This window comes from Oryza sativa, chromosome 12, assembly GCF_034140825.1.
Source record: "Oryza sativa Japonica Group chromosome 12, ASM3414082v1".
Classification (NCBI taxonomy): Eukaryota; Viridiplantae; Streptophyta; class Magnoliopsida; order Poales; family Poaceae; genus Oryza; species Oryza sativa.
The window spans coordinates 11,279,415-11,296,217 of NC_089046.1; the positions used below are offsets into that span (position 1 = coordinate 11,279,415).

Here is a 16,803-nt window from a genome sequence, read left to right on the forward strand (position 1 = left end):
CTTTTCACCACCATGACAAGATTCTCAAACCGCACTTGCACATTATAATGGAGTACTTGCAATGCTAATCGGACAACTCAACTTCCAAATGCCATTCGTGTTGGAAAAATTGATCTCTCGGTTTGAAAAACCGGGAGGAGATCGCGCTACACCATTTTTTCCACCCGTTGTCTACGCAAAATCAAAGCGATTCAATTTGTTTTAATTCTTGATTAACTACGCGCCATTATCAGTGGCGCCCAATTTATTTCCTTTTGAGTCGCCCCCGATTCCCTACAGCGCTAAATATAAAAGAATTTGTTTTAATTCTTGATTAACTATGCACCATGATCGGTGGCGCCCAATTTATTTCCTTTTGAGTCGCCCCTGATTTCCTACAGCGCTAAATATAAAACGGGAGACCAGCCCAAGAGTGGATGACGATCTCTCTCAATCTCAATCTTCCCGACAACCAAACCCTAAACCCGATCAACATATGCGCTGGAGGAGAAACATGTGCAGTTCCGAGACAATGTAGGTGACGACCAGAAGGCTGCCGCTACCCCACAAGTGATCGCCGGCGACCCTTTCGAGATCAAGCCGACATCCTCACCAACGATACGCGAGGTGGTTCGAGGTTCCGCGTCATCTACACCCACTCTAGTTCAAGCTAGAACAATTGCAATGGCTTCAAACAACAGTAATTTAGACCTATCAGGTAGCACGCTACCTTTAAAGGCAAAATAAAAACTTTGGTTTCTTCTCCGTCGGGTGGACCAAGATGCAAAGAAACTAATTTGATTTAACCCAAAATTATCAAAGAGAACGCATACCTGAATGTCAGTATTCCAGGTGGAGTACCTTTAACGGAGCTCGTATTTCATATTTTCAAAAATCGACATGAGATAATTCCACCTGTAAAGGTCAAAACTAAAATTTGGTGCAATGCACAAATGCCGCGTCATCTTTAAATGCAACGAAGGCATCAATTACAATATGACGATACGACTGTAGTGCCCTGCGTTGCAATAACTCGAAGCACACCAAGCAGAGGCCAGATAAGGTGTGCGGCGGTGCGTTTTTCGAAGGGGAAATCACTTATTTTTGTTATAGAGCAACACTGAATCAACCTATTTACATGATCGCTGAACCTTGGACATCTTAGAAGTCACTTTGGTAGTACAATCTGCATGCTGCGGACAAGGTGCAGATAAAACAAAATTACTACATTGTCAGGCAGACACTCTCACACTCCTATCTTCACACACTACACTGGCCGGGGTAAAGACGGATCCAACTGAGATTTTCACTGCCGGTGGCCCTCCGGGAGAGGAACCACTCTATAGAACGGCACAGCTCTTTGTGGTAGATTTCCATCCTCCTCGTCATCATCAAACAAGAGTAGATAACTGCCAAAAGGAAATAAGACAAGCATATTTTCAGGAAAAGCAAATGTTGCTATTGAAATGTTAGTCATAAGAATATTAAGAAGAAAGTCCGATTAAAACCTTTTACACAAACATGTATGTTTATTTTAAGGTCCAGTTTGCTTGGTACCATCCAAAAAAATCATCCGAGTTGGAGAATCCATATCACACCAACTTTTGGGGCTCACTTTTTGTAAGTAATTGATTTTTTTAGCAGACTTCTGTTTTTTTTTTCTAGCCAGGAGTACTTTTTTTTTGTTCTAGATATTGAGTTTTTGTAGGTCCATTGTTTTTTGTTCTAGATATTGAGTTTTTGTAGGTCCATTGTTTTTCTTTAGCCATAATGAGTTACATGCTGGAAGGAGGAACAAAAATATCTGAACACAAAAAAAAAAAGATCTCGCTGGAAACACGTAATGTATGATTGTATATGCATAGCTTATTAAGTTATGGTAGAAATACAAATTTTCTCCAGATACTGCAGTAAGGTAGAAATACAAATTAAACAAATACAGAACCATCCTAAACACATAAAATTAAATAGCAACACATGAGACTATACAAAGTTGTAAAAACATAAATACTTACTCGTCAGATTTCCTCTGCATTGTTTGTAGCCCAGTTTCACATCAGCATGATGACAGAGCAAAAATAGTTAATCACTTATCAAACAATAGAAATCATAGAAATGTAATAGTTGTAAAAAAGATACTATAGATGGCTCTGCAAAACCAATACATGTTAGGGAATCATTTGTGGAATAAAATCATGTCCATGAAACATAATGTTGAAATTCTTCGTATAAACAAGACATGTCACACATGTAAACGGAGCTTGCTGGTATTAACAGCATAGTATTATTCGATAGTATCATAGTAGTAATCAGATTAGCCACTAATCAACAATGAAACCAGGTTACACGTTTCTGTTTCAGCCCTTCTAAGTTTTCAGCCCTATTTTGGCAGCCAATAGTTCATCAGTCACCACTCAAGACCAAGGTGGTAACCAACTTCTCAAGTTCAGACCGTTAGAACAACAGTTAGCATGAGTTTGGATACAAACAATCTTAATGGTTTGTTTCGAATACATGAGTTTTCCTGATTCCTTCAAAAAAGGAACTACTAGGATTCCTGTGAGATATAGGATTCCTGAGCTCCAAAGGAGAGAGCCCTAAGATAATCAAATTGGCATCAGAGCTCAAAATCTTGGTGGTTACTGATTCAGAGCCTGTGACCAGTCACCAACAATCTGGCAGGAAGAGTTTAATTTCGAAAACTAAATTTGAATTAAGAAATCCTCGCAAAAAATGAATTAAGAAAATGTAACTGGCAGGCAGTTACCAGTATTTGAATTAAAAAAACAAAGAACTCTTAAGTTATGTATTAGAAACACTAGTTGCTTACTCAAGACTAAGAAATCATATTTCCATGTATATCCAGTAAAATAAGGTTTCGGGGATGGGTGCCCATGATTTCTTTGGCAACTGGTTTTTGAAGCCTTGATTGGCATATGGTGTGCAAAATAGCGGTCTGTATAACAGAACTTATAATTTATTATCGCAAAGCAATGCTTATCAAACATACGATAACTGTATTCGAAACGAACCTTGATTGACTTAGTGGTCCCAAGATAATCAAACTACATCCCACTAAGTCAGATACCATAGCCAACCTTAAGACAATCAAACTGGGATGTAGTGTTCTAAATAGTGATATGCAATAGGAATTTGTAATTTGTTATAGCAAAACTATGCTTATTGCTATGCAAATCAGTGCAATTTATACTCCAAAAAGGAGTGGTGGTGGTGAGTGGTTAATCTACCACCCCACCACCAACTCCCAACCTTTTTAGGAATGGAGAAAGGACATGTGGGGCCAGAGGGCCCACATGTCAATCACCCAATCGCCAACTCTGTTTATGTGGAAAGGAAAAAAAGACACTGTGCAGCTAGAGGGCCCACATGTCAGTAACAAAATATATATAGAAATTACGAGATGATGATGGTAATGCAGGTTAATGATAATTTTCATTAAGTAAAAACCCATTGCAACGCACAGGCAATATGCTAATAGTATCAGGAATTCAAAACTTGACCAGGTAGTGCCAACAGGCCGATAATAATTTCCACCAAACTGCTGGCAAGAAGTAGCAAGCAAACAACTTGCAGTTACACCCATACCAGTGCAAAACAATATGGTTACTGGAATAACTGAATTTGGTTGGGAAGCAACCAGCATCCGATGTGAACCGGATGATATGTCAATTTGCACGCGTATCAACGAAAATAGTCTGTTATTTTTATTTCAGACAGTATATTCTTTCAGCTTAAATTGTACTATTCAATTTCAAGTGCCAGTTACATTGGTGTGAAACCTAAAAATAGTGGTATTTTACATAGGTTCTAACCATTCAATTATGTTATTCTGAAGTGAGAGAACAAAAATGTAACATCTCTCGGGAATCTCAGCAAAAGTATGCAGATGCATTCCTAAAGATAAGGCTAAGAACTGACATGAAAAGGGAAACTAATCAAACTACTTACTAGAGATTCCTTTGTATGTTCATAACTGAAATCGGTCGTGTAAGTTCAAAATATTGGGATAAACATGCATTATACAGCAGATTAGAGTTAAAAGAGCTCGGTAACCTTTTGCACTGTCGAAAAAAGAACATAAGATACCCATGTATGGGATCTTCCTGCCATAATTAGCATGTGTATTTAGCAATATTGTCAAGTGTGCTCAACTAATTGCACATATCTACCATCTTCTCATGTTCAACGAATTGAATTGTTATGTTGAAAACTTGAAATTGGTCTACATATTGCTGCATAAGTGATAAATTGTACAAACATTGTCATGGGACAGAAAATGTATCTATACAAATAACAAATATGCTTCATCTCAGCTTCAATCAATAACAACTACCAAATCCATTACTTTGGTGGGAGAGCATCTGGATTAGAAAGCATTTTGATGCTCATATACTCCCCATTTCTAGGATGACTTATTTTCAAGTTCATACTTTCAAGGTAACCTCAACTTAAATGTTTTCAACAATCAACCATACTTCTTGACAGAACTAAAAGTTTCAAGTGTCAGAAAAAGCTCATCATCTTGATGGTATAATTGAATATGTAAATAGATGAAACTGACCATATAACAGGGAATACATCCATACATATGGACAGGACAGGACTAGAACACAGAAAGAAACTCAAATTACTGTCAAGACTTAAAAGATTTACATAGGATTCATGAAAGATTTTAAGATGTTACCTTACGATTAGAGGCAACAGTAGCTCTATATAGTGCTGTTGTGCTAGGATAAACAGCTAAGACTTGTCGACCCTGCCCAAAATCTGGGGCACTGGAAGGATCCCCTCTCTTTGGAAATGGAATAATATCTGACATAGGCAACTTGTACTTCCTATTACAAAAGGGGGAAGTAACATTATTTTACATGTGGAACAAACATCAATTATAGTGCAAATTAATGCTCAGAGTTTGCAAATGTTTCACTAAACATCATATACATAAAAAACTAGAGTGCTTTAACAAGAGTACAGCGAACATGCGTATAGCATGGTGGTAAATGCCTTCTGTTGGGAAGCTACTGACCAGGGTTCAAATCCTGGTCTTTCACCAAAAAAGGTCACTCGCTGGTTCCCCCAAAAAACATGGGTTAAGAAGAATCGACCTATGGAGGGTGGGCCTCAAAGCACGGGTTAAGGTTCGATCCATTGAGGGCTTCTCCCCATGTAGGGAAAACCGGTTTTTGTGACCGTTCTCGGCCCCAGTTTCGGGTGCTTTTTCTTAGTTGCAATACCTCTGGGGAGGTCTTTCCCCTTGGGGCTGAGTTCTTTTTTTTACAGTAGTACAGTAGAGGGAAACAGGTAAGGAAAATGAGGAAGTTGATGGAAGTTAATTTTCAACCCTACAACACAATTCAACTCAATTAATCAAAATTAACTGAGTCACATCTTAGCAGTAAATATCTATAAATAATCCAAAGGGACTAAGGTTTAATTATTAGAATAAACTTAACACACTATTGTTACTTTCACAGAATCATTAATCCCTCGTATGGTATTATCTTACCCATTCTCAACACTAGTAACACCTCTCTGCCTAAACACACATTTGGTGGATCCTGTAAAGATGTAGGAGCCAGGAAAGGAGTACAAGAGCAGAGATCCAAACCGACTGATGTTGAAGAATCAGCGGATGAGTTGTGGTTAGGGTTATCAAGGAAAGGGTCACACAAAAGCTTGTGGGTTGTGGCTGTAGGATACTGTAGGATTTTTTTTAATGAAACTAGAAGTGGTGATTCCTGGTCTCTGCACCATGGGTGCTCATAACCATTACACTGCCATAATCAGCGATAAAAAAAGAGAAACAAGATAGAAATACTCCCTCCGTTTCAGGTTATAAGATGTTTTGACTTTAGTCAAAGTCAAACTGCTTTAAGTTTGACTAAGTTTATAGACAAATATAGTAATATTTACATTACCAAATTAGTTTTATTAAATTAATAATTAAATATATTTTTATAATAAATTTATCTTGGGTCGAAAATATTACTATTTTTTTCTATAAACATGGTCAAACTTAAAGCAGTTTGACTGTGACCAAAGCCAAAACATCTTATAACCTGAAACGGAGGGAGTAGAAGACATGGCCAATAAAGGAATCATGCTGAGGCCAATACCAAGGAACACCCACACCAACCTTGCGACAGCTTGCTTCAACAGGAACAACCAGCATCCTGATGCCAGGGAACATGATGTGGCCTAGCATCAAGGAAATTGAAGGCTACACCTAAATCACCTCAAAGGATCATTGACTTATCATCGTGCCCAACCAAAGAAGACCAGACTGAAGGTCAGACCAAGGATTTGCATCCCAGAAATCAGTTATGATTAGTCTTTTTTTTGTATGACATATGCTTGCTAATTGCTTGGAAGCCCCTAATTAAGTTGAACCTAGGCACCTTAGGAGTTGCCGCTGACCATCTAGCACCTTCTTGAACACTAGTTATAATAGACAAACAGACAATGCTGCCATAGTGCTATGGCCAATCCACCTGATCTGGCAACTAGGTAAGGACGCCATCTGAAAATCTGCATGCCTGAGGGCATAACCGATTCATGGGAGACCTGACACTAGTGTCGTGGCAATATCTGATCTGGCCAGATAGATCAGAGGCCAGACTCAGACAGCACACACGCTTGACATCGCTGTCTGTCCACCAGGAAACAACAGCTGCAGGCAGAAGAGGCCTGGTCGCAGCAGCAAAGGTAGGGGGAGGAAAGGAGGAACAGCAGCTTATGTTTAGTCCTCTAGGTTGACCCAAGAGGCCTCAAATGTAGCGTAGGATTAACAAAATGAACTAGATGGTCCCAAAGGTTCAGTATCAATGAACATTTCAGGAATCGGAATATATTGAAAAATGACCTGATTGTTATAGTAAAAGCAAACAAGAAACCAAAATGACAGTCCTGGACTTATCTCATACTTTTGGGCACTCTCTTCATCGTCACCTGGCTCCTCATCAAGTACCTCATATCTGCAAATTCAATGAATTCATGAATGCTTCCTTCAAGAATAGCAATATTACAGAACCCCACTCCCCCCCCCCTCCCCAAACACACACACACACACACACACACACACACACCCCAATAAAAATACGACATATATTCAAGTAGGAAGTAAAAATGGGCACTGGGGGCTAAGATGATGTCAGACGATCCAAAGGAATCGGACATGATTTTGCAAGTGGTTTTCATAGTAGGGATGACGAGTCGTGTCTCCACAAGACTAAGCCAAAAGGGTGGCACTATGGTCCATTTGCACCAAGAGAGAGAGCTAGTCCATTAGAGACAGGAAGAGGGGTTAAATGGAGGTAGTGCTGTGCTATTGTGAACATGGGTATGGTCTTCTCTCAGGACAAACAGGGCGCTGCATAAGCCTCGTCTCAGGAAGGATGGAGCATAGAGGCAGCACAGTTCAGTGTGGTGGAGGAGAAAGCAGTGTGGGCATGAGGAGCAGCCAAGTACAGGAGAGGACGAGGTAAAACCACAATAAGAGGCAGCGTGGTAGACAAAGTGGTGGCAGCTTTTCACTATAAAGATGGTCACAGACTAGAGTTCTCTCCTACTAATCTTAGATCTAATGGTTAATGGTGACAGTAATTGAGATCAAACAGCTCAAAATTAAACGGATGGCGTGGCTCAACCAAAGAGCTGGCATTCCAACTACTTTGGTTATATATAGAAAGATATAAATAGAGTAGCCCCACAGCTCTGCTGGCTGTTTTCATATTCATGTTTGCCAGGCTCTTCTGGATAATCATGCAACCTGAAATGATAACCTTCTTGTTATTTACAATTTCCTTGTCTACCTCAGATATCCTAAAATGCTCCATAGACCCAGGACTCATGGTCCTCTCAAGTAATAATGACTACAATAAGACAGATTAGGAAATAGTTAATAGTCTAAAACTGCCCTCATCCGCACAAAGTTTTTTCCCCTAGAGCAAGTTTTCATACAAGAAATATATAATATAGATAAAAGGTGAATAAGACATACTCTTTTGTTTCCTTATCGAAATGTATCACCTTCACCACAAACCATTCATCTTTTTCTTCGTCTGATTTGACCTTAGCTGCAACCTGAAATGGCATAGCACAAATGTGAGACATTTAATATATACAGCATGTTATCGCACATGTGCAAAAGAGCAGAACTGATTTATGCACAATTGATGATGTGCTAAAGAGAAAGGAAGGGTAAATTTCTTTATCAAGCATATCATCCGCTACAAGTACCAACATCAAGTATCAAGTTTTTTTAGCGCATGGTAAAATGTCTCAAATAGATGTCAGTTCAAAGACTGGAAAGGGTAATATCAAGACAATCCTAATTAACCCTGGACCTTGGAGTTCTTGCCGATTAGTTTGATTAAATATATACTATAGACTTAACAAGTGAAAACAAAACAAGTATGGTTGAACAGTTTTTATGCAGAGGATTTCAGTAATTTTGGTGTTTTTAATTGATAATGTTCATTAAATTTACATAAACTTACATACAAAAATGGATGCAGCGTTCTTTTCGTAAGAATGCAATGATGTTTTCATTCCACAACACAAAATCATTGCAACTGAATGATGAAAGTATCTTTTTTTCTAGAAAAACATAAATTATAATTTACTTCTGTATGCTGGTTTTTCCAGCAGTACAGAGGGCATTAAAACATGATGCTGAACAAGTCCAAATTTAAGGATAATAGAAGTTACAGTAACATCTCCAGCTCAGAGAAACAAAATAATGTTCAGGAAGCAATAAAATCTAGGTACAGGTCTTTGATGCAAGAAAAAAAATCATTACATAAAATAGATAACAAACCCCAGCCGGGTACCACAAACGTTATGGAGATTTGTTCCGGTTGAATATTCTTCCCATGTTTTTTTGCAAACTTCTTCAAAATTTTGCTTACTCAATCTTCACTAAATCTTTAGCAATACATTTTTTTTAAGTAGTTCTTGATGACTCCAAGACCAAAATGCTATGTTAAATAGGATAATTGGATCTCACTCTCACATGTACATCCCATGAGTAGGTTTCATGTAAAACCATCCTAAAATCTATATATGGCAGTTGTGAGTATTCAAGACGCAGAAATAAAAAGAGTCAGGCATGTTGGGTGTTTGAGGGAACACATTGCAAAATTGACAGCCTGAACAAGATTTAAACAACCCTGTTAAAACTAAAACACCACATAGGAAAGTTACTAACAAGTCTTCACATGGAAAGTAGAAGTGTTTTTTTCATCAGCGTTGCTGTAGCACAAACAGCTGAAATACAAAAACTAACTGATATTTCCAAATTCAGCTGAAGTTGAAACCTGTTCTCCTTTCAGGTTTGTAGCTTGGTCAAGTTGGCTCCTCATAGATGCAGAGGAGAATCGTGTAGTATCTGTATCAGACTTCATCCTCTTCTTTTTCTGCTCACCAACTTCTGCAAATGTAGCAAGCATCTTTAGTTTTTCATGCTCAACAATAATTTGTCCTGAACCTGACTCGCAAAATCTTTTCTAGTGCTTACCTATCTTTTTTCGTTGTGCAGCTGAAGTTCCAGATTGCAACAAACCATCCAATAGTCCAACCAAAGCAGACGATGCACTGCAAAGTAATACGAAATATTTGATCACATTGCAGGAGACGTTTCTTCCAATAGAAGACATGCACTCAGAGCGGACCAGATAATCCAAGCAAATATCAGTAAAATAGTAATTGAAAGCACCAATATAAAATCATTGAAGTGAAAGCGCTGCTGTTGTATTGTTTGTGATCCCATGATGGCCAGCATGAATAACCATGTTCTACAAAGCCAATGTTCAATGTTTGAAGAAATTGTGCCTAACAAAGAAGCAGGAACTTTCTGCTGACAAGTCGCACAAAAGTTTTTTCTTGAACACACAGGAGGACTGCGATCATTTCATTTATAGGCAAGTTGCACAAAAGTAAAAAAATCAAACAAGCTTATAGTCCACCATTCTATGCTAAATTCTGAAAAAAAAAAAGTAAAATAGGTTAACATGTGCAAGATATACAGCATATTCATGACATCAAAAGTGAAATTTTAGTTTCATCAAAGAATTTTTTTACTAGAAATTCAGTAAATCAACATTTCACATAGTATGTGATGCTCAATTCTCTTTTCTTATTTACAGTCATCTACTTTTTGAACGGAAGCTTCTGTTCAGGCATATAGGATGCTGTACCTATTATTGAGAAGTCAAAACCAATATGATGAACTTCTGAGACTCTTTTTGAAATTGTTAGCGCTTCATTTTGATTGTTATAACTGAACCAAAACTGTTCTCTGAGGTAAACAGTTGGTCACGACTACTATCTATTTTTGTACATGCACTCAATAGATTCAGGCAGGGAAGTGTTTGTACTTTCTACTCCACCCTGTCCCACAAAGACTCCACTTTTGAGACAAAGTTGACAAATTAGTGGTGAGAGAAAGACCACAGTACCCCTGATTATAAGAAAGTAGTATGTGAAGTGGTAGGTAAGGGGTATTGAAGGGATAAAAGTAAACTTCTCGATTTGCGGACCGAGGGTAAATAAGAAGCTAAAAATGGAGTCTTTTGGGGACAGTTGAAGGGCTAGAAATGAAGTCTTATTGGGGCAGAGGGAGTAGCTTTTAAGACTTATCCAGCAGATCAGACTGTAGGGAGTTCCATGATTTTTTGTAGATCTTAACTGAACAAAAGAATAGCATGTGCAACACTTGAACAAATAAAATTTCAACATACTTGCTCCTAAATTTAGCTAAGCCTGGTTAAAAATGCTTCAGCATGTAAGATTTCAATATAACCGATACACTGATTGTGTTCATCAGTATTGTTCTTTGTGTTCATTTATAATGTTATGGAAGTCCACAACAGAATGACTACCACCGGAAGAGGCCAGATGGAATTTCTTTAGAAGAGGAAGCGCTAGATGAACAATGCCACTTGGCAGAGGAGAGGGCTGGAACATGAACAGGAGTACAGGGCTTTTTTTTTTTTTTAGTTAACCTTCCAATAACAGTTAGGCAGCCCTTTATAGATATGGCATACACTCAAACTAACATGCCAACACAACTAACGGATAGACCAACTAACAGATAACCTGACCATTCAGAATAACAAGTCAACTGACTAAGCCTAATGACTTATCTGCCACAGGCCTCATCCCTTGACAATGCAGACTTGCCACATGATTGCTGCCACGACAGGCCTGAAGAAGCCTCTCACATAGTGGCATTTTTCTTGCTCTAGATTGGTAAAAGGAACTAATATGTTTGCTTGTTTCATTTATATCTAAACAACTTAGATTTATAGCATCTTTTCATATAATAGTTTATGAACTTAGAATAAAGTGTTAACTTCTATTGCACAGTTGTAGCTGGGGATAGAGAGAAAACACAGATCTGATTTATTTGTTAGACTAATGATTATTTAAACCCACCATCCAGAAGCTTGAAAAGTAACCGAAATACCACCTCAACTCATTCCTCTTGACCCACAAAGAAATTGACAGAATCAATGTACATTGCTGACACATGCAATTTCAACAAGATTGAACCACAGAAACAGCACCTAATCACAATATTGAAAATTCAAATTGATAAGTCTGCTCGCATTTCGCATGGAAATTGGTGATGACTTCAATAGATAAGCTAGTACAACAGTGGTCAAAGTTGATTTTTTTTTTAATAAATGTTTCCTAAGAAGAACAGCATGCAGCAATGTTTTTGAAAGGAGCACGAAGAAAATTGAAGTGAGAAAACAAATGTGTGTTCACAAAATTTTTGACATGGAGCTTTGACAATAATTGATTTATCCTTTTTAAGAAAACATCTTAAGATAACAAAAAAAGGGAAAATTCTATCAGTTCAAGCTTCATGAAATTACCTGACTTCACTCTCACAAAGTTCTTTGGCACGTGTATATAAAGCACGAAGCCGAATCAACGTAGCATCAACCTGTTTATCAACCATCTCTGGAGCTACAAAACAAACCAAATGTAAAGAATTTTAAGATTTATGTCCATTCTAGCAGACCGTAAACATTACTGCCCACTTAAATAGTACCAAGCACAAAATAAAATCCATAGAACAAAAATACAGGAGGGCAAGGGCTCAGGCAGACAGAAGCAGCAGAAGCCCAGACATATATCAGCTGGAGGCTGATCCAAGGAATAGCAACAACAATCTGGAGGAGCACTGTAATAAGATACTGTAGTGATCCATATTCAGCAGAAAGAAGCCAGCTCCAACACAAGAGAAGAAGCATGGCTAGGATATCTAGCAGAAAGAGGCCATAATTCCAACAGAGCCAACAGAAGCATGCAAGGACACCTGGCAGCAAGATGTCATTTCGAACAGACGCACCACCAACATTCGAGAGGCCTGTACTGAAGTAGGAGAATTCTTCAAGGGTTTTTTCTCTATATGCAATATAGATTTATTTGATGGCTTAACAATTGTTTCATATTCAAGTTCCATAGTTTCATTTATCTGTTTGTGTCTACTAACATAATGAAAACAGTACGATGTTACTAATATGCATGCACGAATCTGACTATCAAAGGACCACCATCATGACAACAATGCCCATGGATCAAAACTTCAGTTATTTATCTTGAGCAGAACACTCACAGTTAAATACCAGAATTTCAACATGATTTCAAAGAGAACGAAAAGGACAATTTCAAGCAGCCTCTAGAGTCTAGAGAATACAAAAAACTTCATGTATGGACCCTCACAAACCTGAAGTGGCCTTTCTGTAAACAGTGATTCAGAAAGAACAAGTAGTTAAATTTTCAGCATAGATCAATAGAAAACGAGGAGAAAAAGGGAACTCTTCATTCTCCTCTAAATCCATTCCGCTTCTCCTCTCCCAGCCAAGAACAAAAATATATGGATGGGCTTAAGCATAGTGATGGGAACAAAGCAGCTTACAGAAGCGGAGTATTTTGTGGATTTCATTGATCTTCTCGGTGATGCTGTCCTGATCTTTCTGCAGCTGATCCAGGTGATTCAACTTCTCAAGCAGGTGCTCCATGTAACCTTGCCCTCTTCTTCCTCCTCCTCGCCCTCCCTCTCCCCCTGCCCTAGACGATGACATCTCCTACTCTCCCTTAGATAAGAATTTGACCAGATTTGCACGAGTGAACAAGGCACAGATTGATGGAGATCCAAGGAAGGGGGTTCGGTTCTCTCAATTTCAGCTTTAAAGGTGTGCAAGAGCAGGTGATTGGAAGTAAATAAATGAGTAGTCCATTTCTAAAAGGACAAATTCAGGCGCAACCAGGTTACGGTTGCAACCTTTATTGCTGGTTCTAGGCGTATGTGCCAGTTTGCCTTCCTAGCTGTCGTTTTGCTTATTGGGCTCCGCAACTTGCTCATTTTCAATTATGTTCAGCAGAGTATCTAGGTGCTATAACCTCATGAGTATTCTTAAGCACATAGTAATATATTGTGTTTCTTATTCATTTGGATTCGACAAAAAAAGTATAGCCTATGATCATCCAGTCTACTCGTATATATATTCCTTACTCTTATATACATTCCTTCTTCAAGAAACAATAATTGACTAGCTTGATTGGCGAAATATTAACGTTTTCATAAAGATGATTACCCAAATTGATCGAAGAAATATCAAGGTTTTCATAATCTTCTACTATTAGTTATATTCTTATCTTCTACTATTAGTTATAATGGTATATCATTAACTATAGAAGCTATAAAGTTCTAATTCGTCTCATTTACCCTACTACCCTTCTGTAGAAAATACCATTTTTGCACACCTCCATGCGCTGCTCTTGTGGCATGTATGGAGGAAAACCTACAGTTTTTGTTCAGTTACCCATAAGAGATTTCGTATCTCTGCTGCTCCTGATAAATATGCATTTATGTTACCTATAAGAAATTTGTGTCTATCCTCCTTAAAAATATGCATTTATGATTGAGTCAAAAAGAAGTTGAGCATGAGCAAGCATCTTGACTTAAGTTAACTCACAAAATGGTCTTCATACGTAAGTAGCCTTCGAGATTGTTTCTTTCATACTCACACTCCCCAGCCAATAAATGTTGTTAAATAATAGAAGAAAACAATATTTACTGATCCAAGTATTTCAGCAATGCATCATATCATTACAAATTTGGCTTTTCAAAACACAAACCTAGAGGTTATATTCATATTTCGATTTTTTTTTATGAACAAAGATAACTGGGTAACTTAACAGAGATGTATACTGACATTTTTTTTTCTACTTTACCTTGCTCCCACTTCCCAACAAAAACACTACTTCTTACGCATCTCCATGGCATATAATTTTACTCTCGAACGTCTGGAAAAGAAAACATCTACTCTTTTTCATAGGAAGATTTGTATGTTTGACACATGCATGAGATTCATACACCCTGAAACTTTAACCAAACAAGCAAGCACAATCAAGAAAAGGACAACAGATCAGAGTTTCAGTTCTGTTTTTTTTTTTAATAGAGGGCCAAAAGGCCTCTTTCCAGCGATCCTAGAGTGGAGACAACAGCAGTCATGCACGCCCCATCCACCCCGCACAATCAATCCTAATGGTTGTGCTCGAGCAAGCTATCAGTCTTGCAGCTAAACACATCCTAGCCAACTACTAGCATATCGCACAAACCAACAAAACAAGTCAAAACCCCCGTAGCACCGCCTCCCAATCCACCTAATTCGAGGTAGCAAGCAGCTAGAAATCCATCTAAACCGTCCAAAACTGAACATCCAGCTACTGGATAAGAAACGCATCCAACATCTAACTGAAGGGGGCCGAAAACCGTTCGTCCGTTATCTACAAATATAATCCAACACCTCGGCAACAATTCGAACAGCACGGAAACGAAAACAGCACCCACGCGCGCGCATGGCGAGCTACTTACAGGAGAGGATCTTCTTGTGCATCTTGTTGATCTCGGTGACCACCTCGTCCTGCTCCTTGCGCAGCTGGTCCAGCTCCTTGGCCTTATCCAGCAGGCTCGCAATGTCCGCTCCTCCGCCACCGCCGCCGCCGCCCGCGCCACCTCCCCCTCCGCCTCCGACCGACGACGACATCCCCGGCGCGGATTTCCCCCACGGTTCGGTAAAGGAATCGGAGGGTGGATCGAATCGATCTACTACTCTCCAGTTGGGGGATGGGGGGACAGCTCGAGGCGAGCCGAGGCTTTTATTTGGTGCCGTGCGCCAGTGCAGAACAGCATAGTCGGATGGGAGAATCAGGAAAGCATTTTCTGCTATAAACACAAGGTTATCGGGATAAGGATACTTAAAATGGTATCTTAGTATCGGGATATGAGATTTTTTAAAAAAAGTTTAATTAATATTTATATTAATTACATATAGCCACTATATATATATAATATAGTAATAATAATATATGTCATGCAAATATAAATATTTATTAATAGAAACCACGTTGGTTTTCATATATTTAATTGATTTTTATATAAACTTGAGAATATTTATTTACATTATTTTCAAACTATCTTATTTTAAATAATATTTTATAGTATCGAAGGGATCGTAGAATCGGGATACTACCTAAAATTTTATAGGATCGTGTAATAATGAATAGTAGGATCGAGATACTATGAAAATTAAAATACTAGGTGGGATCGGTATTGTTTTGGCTTGGTAGGATCGTAATATCGTAAGATACGATATGAATCAGGATACTGACAATATTAATAAACACAAGCATACCATCCGAATATTTACTACTCTCACTAGTCACCATCCAAAAAAAATACTGCATCTCCAATACTAGATTGTTTTTTATTTTACAAATGAAGTATTTATCACTTTTAACGTAGAATTTAACAATTTGCCACGGGACTCACATGTCATAGATATATTAGGGCCCATATGACATATGAGTGGCAAATTATTAAATGTCACAACTTAAAAGTGGTAAATAGTTAAATGTCGTAGGTTTGTTGGGGCTAAAGAAAAATTGGTGCCTAAGTGCTCATGCGTTACAATGGATGTTAAAAAATAAGTGAAATACATGATTCGTTATGTCATTTACGTACATGATCTTATAAATCACATAATTAATTCATAATAATAGCTTAATGTATCTGTTAATGACCAAATTTGGTAGAACCATAGATCGGATTCAAGACCAGAGTCAGGGCGGATTTGAAGGGATTCTGGTTGAGAAAAGCAGAGTGTGTATCGGCTACGGATGGCATCGGCTGCCATATGCATCGGCTGACACTAAATCCGACAAGGACAAGCCGATGCAACCGATCCCGAACAGGTGGTCCTGCAACTGTTGTCGGGATCAATTAAGGCACTTCATAGGCATTGCCACGCAAGGATTAGAGTCCAGAAAAGGAAATTGTATCTATTAATTAGAATATTTTGTTAAATTCCTTATAGATATTTTTGGTAAAATTCCGCCTAAGGGACTTGTTCGTGTTTTAAATTGTAATAGAGATAGAGTCGTGTCCAGCAAGGACATGTTATATACTTCGGGTATAAATATGGCCCGACACCTTATAAACAAGGGACGACAGTTCAATAATACTTCGGCGCATCGCCACCCTTTTCTATTTTCATTGTTTCGACGAGTTTTTGCTTTTGAGTTGGGCTGCATCGAGTTCGATTTCCAACGAAGAGGTAAAGCTTGTTATGGCGGTTTGTGTTATCGGGATTAGTGCTTACATCTCCATGATACTCTAATCCCGCCCATGTGAATCGCTAAGTTATCATATACGCTGTATAATCTAGATTGATCTCGTCATCTAACCTCATTGGCTAGCCTCTATCATCGAAAACGGCCGATAGA

At 38.4% G+C, this 16,803-nt stretch overlaps 1 protein-coding gene across 3 annotated transcripts; it reads right to left on the reverse strand.

The window, feature by feature from the left end:
* Window positions 1-915: 915 nt before the first annotated feature.
* LOC4352010 (SAGA-associated factor 29 homolog A) lies at window positions 916-15,147 on the reverse strand. 3 transcript variants are annotated; one of them, XM_015764863.2, is made up of 9 exons: window positions 14,894-15,147; window positions 11,883-11,976; window positions 9,518-9,594; window positions 9,318-9,427; window positions 8,000-8,082; window positions 6,924-6,974; window positions 4,685-4,835; window positions 1,995-2,008; window positions 916-1,388 (listed from the first exon to the last, which is right to left on the reverse strand). In XM_015764863.2, the coding sequence occupies exons 1-9, from the start codon at window positions 15,063-15,065 to the stop codon at window positions 1,286-1,288; spliced, it is 855 nt and encodes a 284-aa protein (XP_015620349.1). In that variant the 5' UTR covers window positions 15,066-15,147; the 3' UTR covers window positions 916-1,285. The 3 variants fall into 3 exon arrangements, with proteins under 3 accessions (XP_015620349.1, XP_015620348.1, XP_015620350.2); XM_015764862.2 differs by having other exon boundaries at window positions 9,318-9,430; XM_015764864.3 differs by lacking the exon at window positions 14,894-15,147 and adding an exon at window positions 12,932-13,173 and having other exon boundaries at window positions 9,318-9,430.
* Window positions 15,148-16,803: the final 1,656 nt, after the last annotated feature.

What these genes read in the sequence shown, in the direction of transcription:
- LOC4352010 (XM_015764862.2), bottom strand. Translation starts at nt 15,065, where the DNA reads ATGTCGTCGTCGGTCGGAGGCGGAGGGGGAGGTGGCGCGGGCGGCGGC. An exon ending in TTCGATAAGGAAACAAAAGA is followed by an intron (nt 6,975 to 7,999) that starts GTATGTCTTATT and finishes TTGAATTTGCAG; the next exon opens with ATATGAGGTACTTGATGAGG. An exon ending in GATGAAGAGAGTGCCCAAAA is followed by an intron (nt 4,836 to 6,923) that starts GTATGAGATAAG and finishes CTTTTGTAATAG; the next exon opens with GAAGTACAAGTTGCCTATGT.